This window comes from Geotrypetes seraphini, chromosome 10 (assembly GCF_902459505.1).
Source record: "Geotrypetes seraphini chromosome 10, aGeoSer1.1, whole genome shotgun sequence".
NCBI classification, from domain to species: Eukaryota; Metazoa; Chordata; class Amphibia; order Gymnophiona; family Dermophiidae; genus Geotrypetes; species Geotrypetes seraphini.
In genome coordinates, this window is record NC_047093.1 from 47,060,948 (window position 1) to 47,080,723 (window position 19,776).

Sequence of the window (19,776 nt, forward strand, 5' to 3'; positions counted from 1 at the left end):
TTATGTTTTTAACTTTTATTTTCTATCTATTTTTTAACTTTAATAATCAATGCATTTTTGTGTGTGCAATTAAACATTTTCTGTGTTAGGATACCTGATGCAGGCATATGCAGAAACACAACCATGATTGGTCATATCAATAAACTGGTTCTAATAGTGTGGCTCCTATGACTTCCTTATCTCCTTTTGGCACACATAGAGGGGGTTGGAACAAATTCCATGAGCCAAGCTCAGCATGCTCTTTCTCCACCACTTTTTTTTTAAGGTTGTTGAATAAAACTATATGATACAGAATGAGAAATCATTCTGTTTGAACTACACTAATTTCAGTTTAGTTTGTGTTTTGTTCAATATACCAGATACTCCCATTTTGTATATAAGTTTCACACAGATGGTTAGAAGTTAGAATATGGGTCCAATGCCATTATACTGAGATAGAAAGCAGTTCAGCATTGAACCTGCATGAAAACAGTAATTATGTAGCATTAAGTCATTCTGAGAATTTATGTAAAACAAACAAACAGAACCACATGCAATATCCAACACAACCAGAAAAATGAGCATAAATAAATACCTAGAAGTGTCATTGAATTGTTTTGGCTATTTTGTAAGTGTCTGACCTTAGGAAGCACACGTAACAAGGTCACAGTTACATCCTAGTTTTATTACAACTGACCTGCAGGCAAAAGTATAGAACCATTACATAAACACTTAGATTCCATGTATAATATCTTTAAATAGAGAAGGTCAAACCAAAATAAAAGGATAAAATACCCTAGAGCTCTTCCAGCCAGATGTTACATTTCCAAGCTCCATTTTACAGACAAATAAGGCAATATCCCTGCACATCAGCGGTTTTTATCATTTTTATACATTTGTCTATGGTACAAGAGAAAATACCCCGCAGATCTCACACTGTACACTTCTTACACTATTTTCACAGCTTGGGAACATTATACACCTTATTTTTTGTTTTTGTGTTTTGTTTTTTTAATAAAGATACACTGTATTAAACACCTCATCCATAATAGTTTATAATAATCTATTATTAATAATCTATTAAATTGCCATTCTGTACAGTCATCTGCATTATGGGAAAGTCCAAGGACCATCCTTTTCTTCCCCTCAACATTCTGTTCTGCATTAAAAGCCCCCATTTCAGCTTCCCCAAAAGCAGAACTGAAAAAGTCCAAAAACGGACTACAAATAAAAAAGAAAACTAGAGTTCCTGGTCACAGACAGTACCCCTAAATCCTGCCTGGGCCTGACTGATAGCATGGCTTTAGATCAGTGGTTCTTAAACCTGTCCTGGGAAACCCCCAGCCACTCGGGTTTTCAAGATATCCCTAATGAATATGCATGAGGCAGATTTGCATGCCTGTCACCTCTATTATATGTAAATCTGCCTCATGAATATCATTTTCATTAGGAATATCTTGAAAACCCAACTGGCTGTGGGGGTTCCCCAGGACAGGTTTAAGAACCACTGCTTTAGATGATTACTAATCAATAGCTTTGCCAGACCTCTCTGGGGAACGTCCAGTGTGTGGGAATAAAGCCATACTGAGAATAGGAGAAAGAGAGGAGTAAAGTGATCTCACAAGTAAAATAAAAATAAAAGCAGCAGTTCACTATGGCTCTCTTTCAGATATTAAAGAAACTCAGTTGGAAAAATGAACCAACGGAAAAATGTCTGTGTCAGTGTAGAACACGTCTGGGATTTCTGTAAAAATTTCTGCTGGAAAACTGGGATTTCAGCTGTTGGTGCTGCTTTGTTTTGTCAATAATTAGTGGTGAAGAGACTTTTGCTTAAAGAATCTGTCAATGTTTGTATGGTGTCTGGTGACTGCTGCCCTGTAGTGCTGTGTATTAATCAGAATCCCTATAAAAGGGGAAAAATGAGTTACTGTATTCATTACCTACACTCCAATATCTGACTGCATTAACTAGAAAACCTTGGCATTGTATTTTGCTGACTGGATGATGATGTGTAAACATGGGTAGGAATGCCAGTCTTTGAATGAGGATCGGTCCACTGAAGTCCTAGCATGTCTTTAGCCTGAACGCCTGGAAATGAGGCTGTTATGGACTCTGGCTGGGAAGTGAGTGGGTGGCCACTGAGAAAGGGTTCCTTGGGGAGAAATCAAGAGAGTTCAGATTCACAGAGCTGGTTAAAGGCCAGTCTTCTTCAGCATTAGTCTTAGTGCTAAGGGCAGGCTAAAAACAGCACTAACTTAGCAGCTGTCCAAAGCAAGAATCCTAATGAAACAAAGCATGCATGAACATGAAACACCTGGAAATATAGGAGTCCCAACAAAATCTGGAACCGAGATCTGGAAGAACTAGACAGGAAACTGGAACAAGACACAAGACAGGAAATCAAACAGCAGTAATGACCCCACACTAAACCAACCCAGAGGTAGGGCCAACAAATACTCAAATCTCTATGCTCACCCCAACAGGACCAATCAAGATAGGAGGCAGCCAAGGACAGAAGATACTACAGTATACCTATCCAAGGGATCAGCTGTCATAGAAACCATCTCTGAAACTATGATGAAAAAGAGCCAGGTGGCATATTCTTAGGGCTACCATATGGCTCCAGAAAAAGGAGGACGAATTGAGGCATCTGGGTTTTACTGCCATTACTTTCAATGGAAGTAAAACCATATGTCTCAGTCTGTCCTCCTTACTTCCATTGTTTTCCATGGAAGTAAAACCTGGATGTCTCAATCTGTTGTCTTTTTTCTGGAGCCATATGGTAACCCTACATACTCATTACTGGAGAAAGATGTCAAACTTACTGTAACACTAACATCCTACCTTGCAATGCATATGCATCTTGCAGTAAGACCAGCAAAGATATGGACATTTGAGAAAAATACCTTTTATAAACTATCAGATCTACTGAGCTGAGTGTATGTTAGAGCAGGGGTCAGGAACCTATGGCTCGCGAACCAGATGTGGCTCTTTTGATGGCTGCATCTGGCTCGCTGCCAACGTGACACTCTGACTTCCGGGGGCGGGGCCAAGGAGAGCGGCCACACACACTACGAGCTCCTCTACTGCAGCAGAGGACACCCGAGTAGACCTACCCAGACCATCGGGGACATTTTGCCGGTCACCCGGAAGCGGGAGACGCCAACACAAAGCCGGATCGGATTTGAGCCAGGACGGGGACAGCGGCAGCCATCTTCCGATGCTCTGCACAGTGGGGCACCTCCCCCAGCTGCAGATTCTAGCCTGGACCACAGCAAGCTATACCAGTGAAGGGGACAAGTTGTGAGTGTGCCTACTTCATTTGTTATTGCTTCAGAACCCCCCCTAATCTCCCCAGTGTCCCTCTATGACTATATGAATGCATGGGAAAGATCCTTGGCTGGGGCTTGACTGATGCATGCTGGGAAAGAAGAACATGTCCTTTTTCCGCCGAGCGCAGGCCATGCCCTCCCCTGCATCGCATCCGCATCCGGCATCCTTGGGACCCACCCTACCTTGCCCCGCAGCATCTGCGGCCGAACGGGCCTGAAGCCGCATCGTCCTTCACAGGCAGCTCCAAATCGAGACCCCGGCTTCCCATCCCACCAGCTACACCCGCAATTGGCTACCCTGCCTTCATTACCTCTGCCCTGCCCCAAAGACCACTACCTGGGGTGATATCCTCCTCACCTCAGTCAGCTAGCTAATTGCAGAAACCCTTTTATTGAAGAAGATGGCTAAAAGAAAAAAAGATGAGGAGTATCGTACTTTTCAGCAGGAATGGACAGAGAAATTCGCCTTTGTGGAGAGAGCAGGTTCTGCAGTGGTCTTACATAAAATGCACAAATTTACTTGTATTTAGTTTTAAACGTATTGTATGGCTCTCATGGAATTACATTTTAAAATATGTCATGTTTATGGCTCTCTCAGCCAAAAAGGTTCCTGACCCCTGTGTTAGAGCAATGGGAGTTTGGAAAAAGACCCAAGGTAAGGAAGGCTATGGGAGCAGTGCTTTCATATGTATGTGCAGTTCTTTGTGCATGTACAAGTCAGTGTTTTTCTAGACAGGGAATACCTCTCAGCCATAGCATATATTTCAATCTATAAAAAAAAAAAAAAAGACAGGGAGTTGTGTTTAGTTAGGCATCAAAGGGGATTATTTGGTAGGGGAATATATAGGGGAATAAGGTTAGTAAAAACAAAACCTTATACTAATTGAACATTCAGCATAGGCATTATTAAAAATTTTATAGGCAAATATAATATCCTGCACTTTAAAAACTATAACTGCCCATATACAATTGGCTGGAGGATGCAAAGATCCAAATCTGATCCCAGAAATTACAAGGCTGAGGAACTGAAGCAGGCAGAACAACTCTTCCTGCAGAGTCCACAGGCATTGCAAGGACCATCTCAGCTGACAAAGGACAGGATGACATTTCTCTTAATAATTTAATTTTAGCCTCTTTAAACCCAACACATTTTTGGTAACGGCATATTTGCTATATTTAAAAACATGAGGACGATGCTTTTCTTTAAAAAGGAAACTGAACAAAGCATGCTGTTCCAGGAACACAGCAGTAAGAGAGTGGAAAAGGCATTATCTATTGCACTTTGTGAAGAGAGAACATATCCTCCCGAGCCCTGCTACACAGGGACTAGGAAGCAAAGGCAACACGCAGGGCCTGACTGATCTCTGGGAAGAGTCTGACAGCAGGAACATTCCAGCGAATCACACAACAGCCTCCATACTTTTCCACTTTAGAGTCTAGAAATACATTCTGGGCGCCATCCAAATTGGGTGAACACACTGAGCTGTACTTACTTGTACATTTCATGAATTTGTATGTGAAGGAGCAAGCTGGGGGCCTGTCCCTCTCTCCTGATCACTACTAACACTGTGTGATGGGGTATTAGACAAGATGCATTTCTTAGGTGAGAAGAGTATACAGACATGATGAGAAGAACACCAATCTTATTGCACATGGTGTCTGGGCGAGCGTTAAAACACTGCAAGAGGTGCTGACACTTGTGTACATCTTATTTTTCTTCTCAGCCCTTTTCCTGGAGTTCTGTGTAGCAGCACCATTAGTCCACATACATAGGGGAGCTGGGGGTCACGGGCATTTGATCAAGGATTTTACACACGTATCCTGCCACATCTACAGCACGCTCTTCATACATCAGGATGAAGGGGTGTTTCTAAATTAAGACAGCAAAAAACAAATGTTTTCTATTATTATTTCTAAGGAACAATTTGTGTGTAAATGATACCAAATGAGATGCTACTTTCTTAATAAGATCAACATGTATAACATAACATAGCATCAAGTTTCTTTATTTTTGATATACCGTCTTAACGGTGTACAATATAAAAGATTGTAGAAAACAATTAAAATAGGTAAATAGCAGCAATATTTTATCAAATATTAAAAATACTAGACGAATTCACATTGACATACATGGAACAAAAAGGGAAGTTGGGGAGGGAAAGGTTGTTTAAAATACTTCGAAGTAAAATTAGTAAAAAAGGAAGGTAAATGGGGAGTGGTAAAACATTGGGATGGGGATTGCTTCAGAAGAAGCATTTGATGTTTCAAGGCTTCACAAGAATTAAAGGTTTGAGAAGTGGAAACATAGAAACATAGAAACATAGAAAGATGACGGCAGAAAAGGGCTGCAGCCCATCAAGTCTGCCCACTCTTCTGACCCACCCCATCAAGTCTGAGTGCTAATGACCTAGTTCCCTAGCTCGACCCCCGTAAGGACCCCACGTGGATGTCCCATTTGTTTTTAAAGTCGAGTACACTGGTGGCCTTGACCACTTGCACCGGAAGTTTGTTCCACTGATCCACCACCCTTTCTGTAAAGAAATACTTCCTGGTGTCACCATTAAATTTCCCTCCTCTGAGTTTGAACAGGTGCCCTCTTGTGACCGAGGGACCCTTAGGGAAGAATATATCGCTTTCCGCCTCGACACGACCTGTGATGTACTTAAACGTCTCAATCATGTCTCCCCTTTCTCTGCGCTCCTCAAGAGTGTAGAGCTGCAGTTTATCCAGTCTTTCCTCGTATGGGAGACTCTTGAGTCCGGAGACCATTCTAGTGGCCATTCGCTGGACCGATTCAACTCGAAGCACATCTTTTCGGTAGTGTGGTCTCCAAAATTGCACACAGTATTCCAGGTGAGGTCTTACCATGGTTCTGTAGAGCGGCATTATGACTTCAGGTTTGCGGCTGATGAAGCCTCTATTGATACATCCCAACATTTGCCTTGCCTTGGATGAGGCCTGCTCCACTTGTTTGGTAGCCTTCATGTCTGCGCTGACGATTACTCCCAAGTCCCGTTCTTCTGAAGTCCTAGCTAGTGTTTCTCCGTTCAAGGTGTAAGTTTTGCATGGGTTTCCGCAGCCGAGATGCATGACCTTACATTTCTTTGCGTTGAAGCCCAGCTGCCATGTCGAGGACCAGTTTTCCAACATGATCAGATCTTGCGTCATACTATCCTTAAGATTGTTTTCACTTACTATATTACACAGTTTGGCGTCATCGGCGTACAGTGTTACTTTACCCTGAAGCCCTTGGGTCAAGTCTCTTATGAATATGTTGAAAAGGGATGGTCCCAGGACCGAGCCCTGCGGCACTCCGCTAGTCACCTCTGATGTCTCAGAGAGGGTGCCGTTGACCACCACCCTCTGAAGTCTTCCACTCAGCCAATCATTCACCCATGCAGTTAGCTTCCCGCCTAGACCCATCGACTTCATCTTGTTTAATAGTCTGCGGTGCGGAACACTGTCAAACGCCTTGCTGAAATCCAAGTACACTATGTCCAGAGACTCTCCCAGGTCTAGCTTTCCCGTCACCCAATCGAAGAAGCTAATAAGATTGGATTGGCATGACCTACCCCTAGTGAATCCATGTTGACGGGGATCCCTTAGGTCTCCCTCATCCAAAATCATGTCTAATTTACCTTTGAGTAGAGTTTCCATGAGTTTACACACAATTGATGTGAGACTCACCGGTCGGTAATTTGCAGTCTCTGCTCTGCATCCCTTTTTGTGCAGAGGAACGACGTTAGCTGTTTTCCAGTCCAGGGGGACTCTCCCCGTACTTAGGGAGAGATTGAAGAGCATGGCTAATGGTTTCGCTAGAACATCACATAGCTCTCTGAGTACTCGTGGGTGTAAATTGTCCGGCCCCATGGCTTTGTTCACCTTGAGTTTTGACAGTTCTCTGTAAACATCAGCAGTTGTGAATTCAAAATTCTGAAATGGATCTTCCATGCTTTGCTTTGTTTCCAACCGTGGCCCGTGCCCTGGTGCTTCACAGGTAAAGACAGAGCAGAAGTAATCATTCAGCAGTTTAGCTTTATCTGAATCTGTTTCTACATAACTCCCGTCTGGCGTTCTAAGGCGTACAATACCATTTGTGTTCTTCTTCCTCTCGCTAATGTACCTGAAGAAGGATTTGTCCCCTTTCGTAATATTCTTCGCTAGAGTTTCTTCCATTCGAAGTTTGGCCTCCCTGACTGCTGTTTTGACCGCTGCGGACTTTGTCTTGTATTCAATGTTCGCTTCTTTCTCCCCGGTGCGTTTGTATGAGAGAAATGCTCTTTTCTTCTCCTTTACTCGGTACGAGACCTCATCAGTGAACCATTTGGGTCTCTTGTTTCTTTGTTGTTTATTTACCGATTTAATGTAGCGGACAGTTGCCTCCTGAATGGTCGATTTCAAGGTTGACCACATAGCTTCCACATTATCGGTCGCTTCTTGAACCTGTAGTGTCTGATGAACGAAATCTCCCATGCGTTCGAAGTCAGCGCCCCGGAAATTGAGTACCCTTGTTCTTGTTTGAGATCTAGGGAAGCCTTTCCTAAGGTTAAACCATACCATGTTATAGTCACTGGTGGCTAGCGGTTCTCCCACCGAGACCTCCGAGACACTTTCCCCGTTCGTGAGTACCAAGTCCAGGATGGCCTGGGCCCTAGTAGGCTCTAGCACCATTTGTTTAAGCTGTACTCCCTTCATGGACGCTAATATCCTCCTGCTGTCACAATTTGTCGCTGAGAGTGTGTTCCAGTCTACATCAGGCATATTGAAGTCACCTAATAGAACAACATCCCCCCGCAAGGTGATACTCTCAATGTCCTCACTCAGCAGCCTGAGACAATTTGTATACTACCTAACTCCGCTGAACACTTCACATGACTAGGTATGACAAGTAGTATGACAGCACATTACAGCATGTACCATCCAAGGCCTTTACTGTGAGACAAAGGAAGGGCTACCAGCTGACTCAGCACAATATACTGAACCAATTCTATTTCTGCTTCACTGCTCCTCTGGTCCTGCAATTACAAAAAGCAGGAGTTTTATCTATAGATGCAATGGAGCAAGATGAGGACCAGAACAATACTGCTGGTCCCAACCTGATATATGAGAAATATTTCTTGTTACAACCTAGTTTTGTTGACTTTTTGTGAAGTCTACTGGCTTTTCGGGTCTCCAAAATCAACGTCCCACCTTAAATCCCCAGAAAAACTCTGCCAACTCCATTGATCCAACTCCATGTTGCTACTCTCAGACTATGAACTCCCTTACTTATTAACCTCCCTTCTCAGTTAGGTCCTGTTAATTCCCTCTCTGCAATCCTCCAGGCTCTCAGTTCTCTTCTCCTTTAATGTAGCTCATGGACTCTTCTCAGCCATTTTTATGTAAACTGCCTTGAACCAAAAGGCACTCACGGTATATAAATAAAGATTTATGTTAAGGAATCTTCAAAGGGTGAGAAAGGTAAACATAGGCAGAAAAGGGTTAAACTTGTGACACCGAGGCAACTCAGTGGGCTGATTCAAGGTTTAAAGAGGCAGTATGAGATTTTTTACATTTATCCGAATAATCTAAGGAATTTATTAAATGAGGATCATGAATTCTCCCATTTTTCTGTAAACATACAATCAAGAACAAACCAACGCCAACTTTTACAAAGCCGTGGTAGAGGTTTCTACCATGGGCTGGTGAGGTAAATACTCTGATACTCATAGAATTCCTATGAGCGTCGGAACATTTACCTTGCTGGCCCACAGCAGAAACCTCTATTGCGACTTTGTAAAAGGAGCTCTAAGTCAGATTTCAGTTTTAAAAATATGTTCCTGAAATGAGAGCTTTTTTCTTTAAAAACCTGGAGGCAGTGAGTGGGAAAATAAATGTAATTAATCAAGCACTGTGCAACCCTCTGAAAAGCTCCACTACATATGTACACAAATTGAAGGATGTGCTGGCTCAAAAGTACATAATGCTAAAAAGCACTTTTTCCCTTTAACTAAACCACCAAACTTCACCCCCATAAATTCCTTAGAACAGACTAGTAAATAAAAATTAGTTCTAATTTTATATACAAGAAAACTGAGCTCCAATGAGACTTGTAGAAGCACTTCTGACTTACCAGAAGCTCTTTATACTTTGGCCTTTTTGATTCATCCTTTGTAAGGCTGAAATGTAAGAAGAGACATAATTTTTTGTATTTATGGTTTTTCTAAATGTTATAAGTTAGGTTTTCCAATTAATATTCATCAAAGAAAAACATCTCAAGAAGAAAAAGACCTACAAGCCCACATCAAGAGAGAGAGAGAACTACACATCATAAACGAAACATATAATAAAGAAATAAGATAAATCATATACTAATATAAGGTGGGTGAATAATCAATTAACTTCTAAAAAAATCTAAGGCATTAATTTCTCATTATCTTTAAGAAAATATTTTAACTATAAAGATTCCCAAAAAGAGAATTTCTTCCCCTGATAAATAAAACTACAAGATTAGACATGTTTTTAGACATGTATGGTCTCTAGATACTGCTTCACAGTCCTCAGAAGAAACACATATTATGCTACCTTTGCAGGGATACACCAGAAACCTTGTCACTATTAGGGTATACATACAGGTGCTTTGAAAGGGCACCACAAAGGAACACAAAGTGCCAAGGAACCACAGCAGCATCAGAAAGACTTTACGTACACATACACAGTGTGCTTAAGCCTCAATTACATCCAAGGGATTTATGCACCAAAAATTTCAAAGTTATGCAAAAGTATGGATTGTGTTGGCACAAGCTACCTATATACTTTATTTAAAACAGTACAAAAGGCAAATTAGCATCAAACAATGCAGTTACATTTGTATAAATTGTCAAGAGTCAACTTAATGCAAAGACCTCTTGGCCTTTAAGTCCAGATTATCAAATGTCTGCACAATACCTTAATAGTTCTCCCAAATATAGCAAGGCTCTTGTGTGTGCCCATTATACCTTATGATTGACCAAGCCGCAGCCAGCAGCTACAGGGGCACAGATAACTACTGTCTTTCCCCTCAGCCAGTCCATACTACAGTCAGAGTGCTCACTTTCCTTATCAGCAATTCCTGCATTCTGGGGTTGTGTTGATCTGTGGTATATCAAATAAGAAATAAATATGGAAACTTGGCTATTACATAATCTTTGCTTTTATCCCAGCCCTTTGTATATTCTACTAGTCTCTCTTCCCTCATTTTGCCCAACTTCTGGGATCAATTCAGTCTATTTAGCACAGTTCCGTTCTTCATTTGGGCTAATTCCAAAAGGGAAAAAAGGCAGTTCTCCAAAGCTCAGCACCACCTGAGCTTGACACTGAAATATTCATTCAGAAAATATTCAGTACAATGGAAAAGGGAAAACTTACCTTCCTCTCACTTGATCCATGAAACAGCAAGAGGGAAGCTCAGTATGAAGTGGGAGTAGGAACATTGTTTGGCAGTTTGCAGTTGAGGGGCATGACCAGGGGGTGTCTTGAGGCATATTTCATCCTGGGAGTGGAGGGACCTGTTCGGCACGTACAAAGGAAACTTAGCTGTCATGTAGGGTGCCATGTTGTGCAAGGATTTGAACGCTAGCATCAGAGCCTTGAAGACACAACGTTTGACTACAGGCAGCCAGTGAGCTGACGCTAGAGGCTGGGAGACAGGGTCGCAGGCACGGAGTTTTTATAGAAGCCTGATCGCTGCGTTTTGTACATGCTGGAGACATCATATGTTCTTCGCCAAAAGACCATTGAATAGTGCATTGCAGTAATCCATGCAGGAGAGTACTAAAGCATAGAATAGTTGGATGGAGTCAAACTCTGAAAAGTAGTTCCTTATTTTTCAGAGTTGTCGCAGGTAGTAAAATGAAGATACCACTCGAGAGACATGGTTGGAAAGTGACAGTCAAGGATTCCTAGGCTGCGTGCTTGGTCTTTTGCAGTTATTGTAGTTGAGTCCCAGTGCAGTGAGGGATGGGCACAGTTGCTGTGTTCTTACACATCCAAAGGAGTTCCGTCTTGGAGGTGTTAAGTTGTAATTTGTTGATGGACATCTAGTTTTTTATTTCCGAGAGGCAGTTTAGGAGTTTCAAAATCGAAGCGTCACAGGTTTCTCCTAGTGGTAGGTACAGTTAGATGTCATTCGTGAAGGAGTGAATCTGTATTTGATATTTAAGGGCTATGTCTAAGACAGGTTTAATGTAGAGATTGAATAATAGGGGGGATAGTAGAGCGCCCTGTGGAGCACATTATATGATCGATTTTGGTTTCAATAGCACATCATTGAACAGAATGCTTTGGGATCTATTATTCAGGAAGGAAGTGAACCATCATAGTGCAATGTCTCAGATTCCATTGTCAGAGAGCCGTTCAATGAGGAAAGGATGGTCAATAGTGTTGAACTGCATGCTGATATCCAGCAGCATATCATTATCCTTATCCATGAATTTCCAGCAGTCAATGATGTCGAGAAGGACGGTTTCAGTACTGTGGAATTTCCTGAATCTATATCGGAAGGTGGATAGGACTCCTTGTTTATTGACGAAGGAATGCAATTGGTTTAACACTGTTTTTTCCAGAATCTTGAAGATGAAGGGTAGGTTGGAGACAAGTCTAAAGAGCCCCATTTTGGGGGTTTTTTTGGCCCCAAAATCTCAGTTTATATTCAAGTATATACGGTAACTGTTTGTGTAGGTCACAAAATAGATTTGGAAGTGCTTTCCAACAAACATGTAAGTACCAACTCTACCAACTTATTCCTTGGCAGGAACCCCACCCCCCCCCCCATAAAACAAAATTTAAAAAAACTACAGCCAAAAAGCTGTAGTTTTGTGTTTTTTCCCCCAAGAGGTGAAGGAGAAAAGAACTGCCTCTTCAAGTGACCTGAAGGGCCCGTTGGTCTGAATGAGAGGTTTCTGTGGATCTCAGAACATAAGAAGTTGCCTCCGCTGGGTCAGACCAGAGGTCCATCGCGCCCAGCAGCCCGTACCGGCCCATCAGGTCTATGACCTGTCAGGTGTTCCTTGACTTAGCCCTATAATCCCCCTTTTTTCTTCTATCTATACTCTTCCTAACCTATCTCTACTTTTATCTGTACCCCTCAATCCCCCTATCGTTCAGGAATTTATCCAATCCTTTTTTGAATCCCCGTAGCGTGCTCTGCCCTATCACAACCTCCGGGAGCGTGTTCCATGTGTCCACCACTCTCTGGGTGAAGAAGAACTTCCTGGCATTGGTTCTAAACTTGACCCCTTTCAGTTTCTCCGAGTGCCCCCTTGTACTTGTGGTTCCCCGTAGTCTGAAGAATCTGTCCCTGTCTACCTTCTCTATGCCTTTCATGATTTTGAAGGTTTCTATCATGTCTCCTCTAAGTCTCCCCTTTTCCAGGGACAAGAGCCCCAGCCTTTCTAACCTATCAGCGTATGAAAGGTTTTCCATACCTCTTATCATTTTCGTCGCTCTTCTCTGGACCCTCTCAAGTATCGCCATGTCCTTCTTGAGGTACGGCGACCAATACTGGACACAGTACTCCAGGTGCAGGCGCACCATTGCACGATACAGCGGCATGATGACTTCCTCCGTCCTGGTCGTGATACCCTTCTTAATGATACCCAACATTCTGTTTGCTTTCTTTGAGGATGTTGCACACTGTGCCGATGATTTCATTGTTGTATCCACCAGCACACCCAAGTCATAGAAACATAGAAGATGACGGCAGAAAAGGGCTACAGCCCATCAAGTCTGCCCACTCTGCTTACCCACCCCCTGTCTATGCCCTAATGACCCAATTTATTTATTCTTAAAGTCTGGCACGCTGTCTGCCTCGATCACCTGCACTGGAAGCTTGTTCCAATGATCAACCACTCTCTCTGTGAAGAAATACTTTCTGGTGTCGCCATGAAATTTTCTGCCCCTGAGTTTGAGCGGGTGCCCTCTTGTGGCCGAGGGTCCCTTGAGAAAGAAAATATCATCTTCCACTTCAACACGTCCCGTGAGGTACTTAAATGTTTCGATCATGTCTCCCCTCTCCCTACGTTCCTCGAGAGTGTAGAGCTGCAATTTGTTCAGTCTCTCTTCGTACGAGAGACCCTTGAGCACCCTTTCTATAGCATTGTTCTGAAGAAGAGAACTCTGCTGGAAGTTGAGGAATGTGCTGATGAGGCACAGTGGACGGTAGTGGTGTCTGAGAGGTGTCTTGAGAAATGATGCTGAGGATCCAATGGTCTGCTGTGATGTCCTGCCAAGATGAAAAGCACTGGGTTAACTGTCCTCCCGCCGGCAGAAGGCCAAAAACTAGGCGAAGGCTTAAGTAAAGGCAGTGGAGATACAGAAGACAGCTTACAGTCTCTAAGATGTTGTTTTTGTGCATAAGACGACGACTGTGATCATTGCATATTGGCTCTTGTATAAGCTGTGAACTGTCACCTAGGTTAATATTGCTGAAAGAATTGTTGATAGTAAGATCTACAATAAGAAAAAAGAGGCAGGGTGACAAAACTGCTGAGAGTGATCCACAGGATACGTTGAGAGTTTCCGACTGGTAAGGGAATCCACTTTAAGCTGCGAGACTATGGCTTGTACCTTTTCTCCAAACAAGCTATCTCCTAAAAAGGAAACATCTGCAAGCTTGTCATGTAGGTCTTCTCTGAGGTCTGATGCTCTAAGTAAGCCATGCGGTGCATCGGGCAGCTATAGCCACTGCCGCAGTTCTGGTCATCATATCATAGGTATCATAGTTGTTTTAATTAAGTGGTAAGTAGACTCCTGTAGTGCTACATGAAGATTTTGAATGGCTTCAGAAGAAGCAGTGTCAAGTTGTTGAAGAACTGAATGTTGAAAATGCAGGATTTGAAGGTGATGAGCCATAATCCTAGAAGAAAGCATACAGCCCTTATATACCTTGTGACCAGCAGAATCTAGATGACGACAATCTTTTCATGGGGGAGTATTAGCAGGAAATTTTGATGTTTTTGATTTCTTAATAGCTAACTATGAAATGGTGAGAGAGTTGAAGCAGCATGACCAAGCGCCTCTTTCACCTTGTATTTTAATTCAAGTCTCTTAGAAGCTGTGGAGACTGATAGGGGGTTTTGCCAGTTAGCCCGCTGTAGGTCTTGTAATATCTGAAGTACTAGCAATGAAATAATTTCCTTTGATGGAGTTTTACAGGACTGAAGGATAGCTTGAAAATCCTTACTGCCTGTTTGGCAAAGTGGCCTGATGAAGATTCAAAAGAGTAAAAACCTTTTGTAAGAACTTAGGATAAGAAAACTCCTATGTTGGGACTGGCTGCAAAAGAGGTAAAGAAGGCTGGTCAAGGTTTGATACAAGGACATCATCATGATCTGGAGATCAACAGATGGGGTGCAGGGACCTCAATCCATTCTCTGAGGAATACCAACAAAGTTTGATAAAACAGGATTGTCTGAAGAAAGTTGTTCCACACAAGCAGGGCACTGTTGTGCTTTGAGGAGAGGGATAGGGGGAGCAGGAGAAGAAGGCTGAAATAAAGCAGCCCTAACCTGTATAAACTCTTGTAAAAGACTGAAAAAATTAGAAAGTGACTGAATACTCTCAGAACCCTGAAAAGGAGGTTCTGAAGCTAAAACAGTCAGAGCAAAATGTTTAGGTGGTAGCTGGCCATGATCCAAAGGAGCTAGAGAGGCAACCTGTTTAGTCGTAGAATAGGTTTTTGCTGATTTTGATGTGGTTTTCAAAGTTGTAGCCAAATCTTTCAGCATGGAGCTGGGAGAGGACCGTAAGGCCCAAACCGAGCCCCTGGGAGCCTTCCCAGAAACATCCACTGTTAACAGCAGTGTTCCTGTGAGGGGCATGTCAGTAAAGTTGCCATCAAGTCGTTACTTCCGACGTAACTTCCAGCTGGAAGTTACGTTGGAAAGTGGGACTCAGCGGCAAGAAGGTTCCAGTCCGAGCAGCCCTGTGTCACGCGTGCAGGAAGCTTCCGTTCCAAAAGGCTGGTATGCCTGCCCCAGGAGGAGCGAAGGGGCCAACTCAGGAGTCACACTCGCAGGTTTGGATTTGTTTTGGGGGGTTTCCGTCCGCCATTAGGAGGGTTGGCGCAGTTAACAGTCCTCTAATCCAGCATAGGATTCTTGAGGTTTCAAGTTGCAATCCTTACTGTGCTTCCAGGGTTCTGGGCAGGCAGATGGCATCATATGAATTCTGCAGGCATGGTGATGCAACTGACCTAGAATCAATGAGTACCAGAAATGTTGCAGGAGGTGGGAGAATAGAACAGTCCAAAAAACCAAGGATATGCCCAGGATCACGGTTTTCTGGTATTTGATATAGTGGCTTTACTATACCAGGGCAAAGTATTTTACAAAATCATATACAGTAGAGCAGCAAAACAAGTCCAGTCAGTTGGGGAAAGGTAGTTACACCTGCTAAGAAAGATGAGAAATGAGAGTGGTAGTGAAGGGATAATGAGTAAGCCAAGTCTACAAGAAATGGGACATAAGAACAGCCATACTGGATCAGACCAATAACTCATCTAGTCCCATATCCTGTCTCCACAATGACTAATTCAGGTCACAAGTATTTAGCAAAAATCCAAACAGCAGCAACATTCCATGCTACCAATCCCAGGACAAGCATTGACTTCCCCATGCCTGTCTCAATAACACACCATGGATTTTTCCTCCAGGAACTTGTCCAAACCTTTTTTAAACCCATCTACATTAATCTCTGTTACTATATCTCCTGGCAATGGGGAGATGGTTAGAGAGTAGTGCACTGAAATATAAATTGGCTTGGTGTCAAGTGGAAGTAAGAAGAGGAGTCAGAGCTATTAATCCATGTCCCCAAAAATAAAATGCCAAGCTATGTCTGTAAAGGAGAAAAATAATTTAAAAAGTACAGGTGCGGGGCGCGCTGACGTCATCAACCAAGATGGCCGCTTGAACATCAGGTTCCGTGCTCCTCACCTGTATTATAGCAATAATTGGTGTCTGACCTTGTGGTTGGCAGTTTTAAGTGGCACCCCATTTTCAGCGCTGGTGTGGTGCATCCTTTTATACCCGGGATGGCCCAATTGGGGAAATGCACCATCAAAGACTATGCGTATAAAACGCGTGCGGGAGATTGCCCGAAATCAGCCGTGGCCCTGCTACGTGCAGGCACAGCCCCAGACTCTCCTTCACCGACAGTTAGCAGGCTGGCGATTTCGCCTGCTGAGGACACCATGGCCAAACTCCAGGGCATGTTCCAAGAAATACAGGCAGATCTGTGCGCGGTTCACTCTGATTTAACAACTTTAGCGGGGAGACGGGTGGACGAGTCCAAGGGCCGCCTCGAGGAATATCACACGGATTTCCTTTGCCTGGAGGCCTCGCACAAGGATCATTTGCAAACGCAGCTATAACTTACTCGATAAAATCGAAGATCTTGAGAACCGCAATCAGCGGTCCAACATTCGTATCTGGGGCTCCCAGCGTCGGCGGAGTTTATGGATTGTGCAGCGGTGGTCTGCCAGATCGTGAGTTCCCTACTGTCTGTGGTGGTCCCGGAGGATATCCATTTGGATCAAGCACATCGGGCCTTGCAGAAATCGCGGGATAACAGGACCCGCGACATCATTGCCTGTTTCCAGGATTATACTATTAAGGATGTAGTCATGCAGAAGGCTCAACTACAGCCTTTACTTCGATGGGAGGATCAGGAGATTGAACTCTACCATGACCTGACAGCGGTCACCCTACGAAGGAGAGCGGATTTGAGACCTGTCCTGCAATACCTTCGTACCAAGACGATTCGCTATCGACATCCCTTTGCCTTCCTGTTTCATCTTGGGACTCTACAAACTGTGCACACCCTGGAAGATGCCGCCCAGATTTTTCCTGGGGTGGATTTTGGGACCCTGACTACCTCGGCTGGTGGTACTGCCTCAGTTTTTCATTTGGTGGGCATGAGGAGAGCTCAGCCACGATGGCAGCGAGTTACAAGGGGCCGTGGTAGGCCTCTGCGCCCAGCCCCAGCTCTGCCTCTTTCTGAGGATGCCCCGACTGGTGACTGTCTAATTTTCTTTTAATGTTTATCTGTTTTTGATTGCTGCGCGGTTCTTGGTGCTCCCTATGGGATTTTGCTTGATTTTATGTTTAGTTGCCTAGCATGGGGTTTCCTGTGCTGGCCTGGTGTGCTCCCATTTGGGTTGTAGCTCGATTGCGGGCTGGGCAACTGGGCTGTGACTTGGAGACGTGTTGCTTTCCCTTTGGGAATGGAAGTTTAATTTTGGGCCTCCTACAGGGGGACCTCAAGTTCTTTCTAGGTTTGGTGGGGAGCACAGGTTCTCAGCGCCTCCCCTCTTTCTGGGATTATCCACCTAGGGGTGTGATATTTCCTGTATGGTATTAACCAAGGGCTGTGTGCAGGGTGGGGGGAGGAAGGGGAAGTGGGAGGGGTGAGGAAGGTTTTGGTTTGTTTATATAAAGGTTTTCAGGCTTTTTCTGTTTTTTTGTGCTTTTGGTGGTTTTTTTCCCCTGTGGGTTGGGGGGCAGTGATGGATGGGTGGATGGTCAGCTAGTTCTTTTGATTGTTGGAACATGGTATCCCTGGTAGAGACTGAGGGGTTTCAGTTTTGCTGTGTGACCTTCAATGTTAATGGCTTGAATGTGCCCATTAAGCGTCATCTACTGAATAGGAAACTGAGGCGCCTATGGGCTAATATAGTTTTCCTTCAAGAAACCCATTTGTTATCTAGACATGAATATCTACTGCATAATCCTAAATTCCCTCTCATGTATTTTGCTTCTAATATTCAGGAAAATAAAAAAACATAGAGACTGGGTATTGTGTTAGCCTCCTCTTTTCCAGGGGAGGTCCACAGTGTGATACGTGACCCTGCTGGGTGTTATTTGCTGCTGCGACAGTGGGTCACCAGACTTACACCATGGTCAATATATATGCCCCTAATGTGGGTCAGGGGGCTTTTTTGGACAAGCTGAGTGAGGTGCTGGGCCGTTCTACTGAAGGCCTCATACTGCTGGGTGGGGATTTTAATTTGACTTCCTATGCGACTTCGGACAACTCCACCACACAGGGTCCCTCGGCCTATAAGGACCAGGAGCGTCTTCTCTCTCTGATTGCTAAGTAGGAACTGGTAGATTTATGGCAACATATGCACCCCCAAAAGCATGATTTCAGGTTTCAGTCTCCGCTCCAGGACTCGGGCTCCTGGATTGATTTATGGTTGGGGGACCGCCAGTGGCTGCCCCAGCTGGACTCCTGCTCAATCTTTCTAGCACGCTTTCAGATCATATGCCAGTACAGGTTTCCCTTCAAAGATTAGTGCCTCACCCTCTTGGTGTCTCTGGTGTTTTCTGGATTATCTGCTTTCAGATCCAGTGCATGGCGAGGTGATTGCAGCTGCGATCAAGGAATATCTAGAATTCAATGATATTCACAATATTGAGCCTTGTTTACTTTGGGAGAGTCTGAAGGTTGTTTTGCGTGGTGAAATCATTGCCTTACAGGCTCATATTCATAAATCCCGACAGCAGCAAGAGCAGTCACTTTGGCAACAGCTTTCTGTGCTGGAACAGGTTCACCGGGTATCCCCGGGTTCGGATTCCACTCAGACCCGAATATGTGAACTCCGCACTGCTCTTAAAGATCTTGAGCTAGCGGCCCTTAGTATTGACCTTCAGAAGGTGCATCAAGAGCATTTTTACTTCAATAAGTCTAGTCGTTTATTGGCTAACAAACTGAAAAAGCAGAGAACCCGGAATTTTATCTCCTATATTGTCACTCTGGAGGGGCAGGAGTGTCGTTCCACTGATGACATTGGGGCGGCCTTTCAGGTGTACTATGCAGATTTATATCAACCACAAGCTGTGGAAGATCCCAGAGGTAGAGACTTATCTCTCCTCGTTGTCTTTACCCACTCTATCGGAGGGAGAACACGGCCTGCTTTCTGGTCCCATCGCCCAACAGGAGATTCTGGATGTTATTAAGGCCTTACCCTTACATACCGCTCCCGGGTTAGATGGGTATACCAATAAGTTTTATAAAACCTATCGACATTTGCTTGCGCCCTTGTTGGTGCGGGTCTTTGCGACCCTGGACTCAGGGACACCCCTGCTGAGTATCAAGTTTATTGATTTTTAATATACCGACCATCAACGAGTATCTAGCCGGTTTACAATAAAATATTAAAATAGAGATAAAAAAATAATAGTTAAAAGAAATGTCTATGGAAAGAAGGGGAAGTGGACATTAAAGAACATCGACAAGAAGGACTTGAAAGTGATGGTGGAAAGGGGGGAGAGGGTAAAAGTTACATTATTAGAGATAAGAAAGGGGGAGAAAAAAAAAAAGGGGGTAGAAAGGAAATGGATAAAGAGAGGATAAAACATTAGGGGTAGGATCGCTTCTTGAAAGCGGTTAGTGGGTTTAAGAAGAGAAATTCAAGCGCAATTGAATGCGTCTTGAAATAGAAATGTTT

At 43.7% G+C, this 19,776-nt stretch overlaps 1 protein-coding gene across 1 annotated transcript in view; it reads right to left on the minus strand.

Moving 5' to 3' along the window:
- Positions 1-643: 643 nt before the first annotated feature.
- Positions 644-19,776, minus strand: part of MAP2K4 (mitogen-activated protein kinase kinase 4) — a 150,818-nt gene continuing 131,685 nt past the window's right edge. The window contains exons 11-12 of the mRNA XM_033961139.1: positions 9,424-9,469; positions 644-5,181 (exon numbers count right to left, since the gene is read on the minus strand). Coding sequence (XP_033817030.1) covers positions 5,068-5,181; positions 9,424-9,469 — 160 coding nt within the window. The 3' untranslated portion in view covers positions 644-5,067. The remainder of the gene's footprint in view (positions 5,182-9,423; positions 9,470-19,776) is intronic.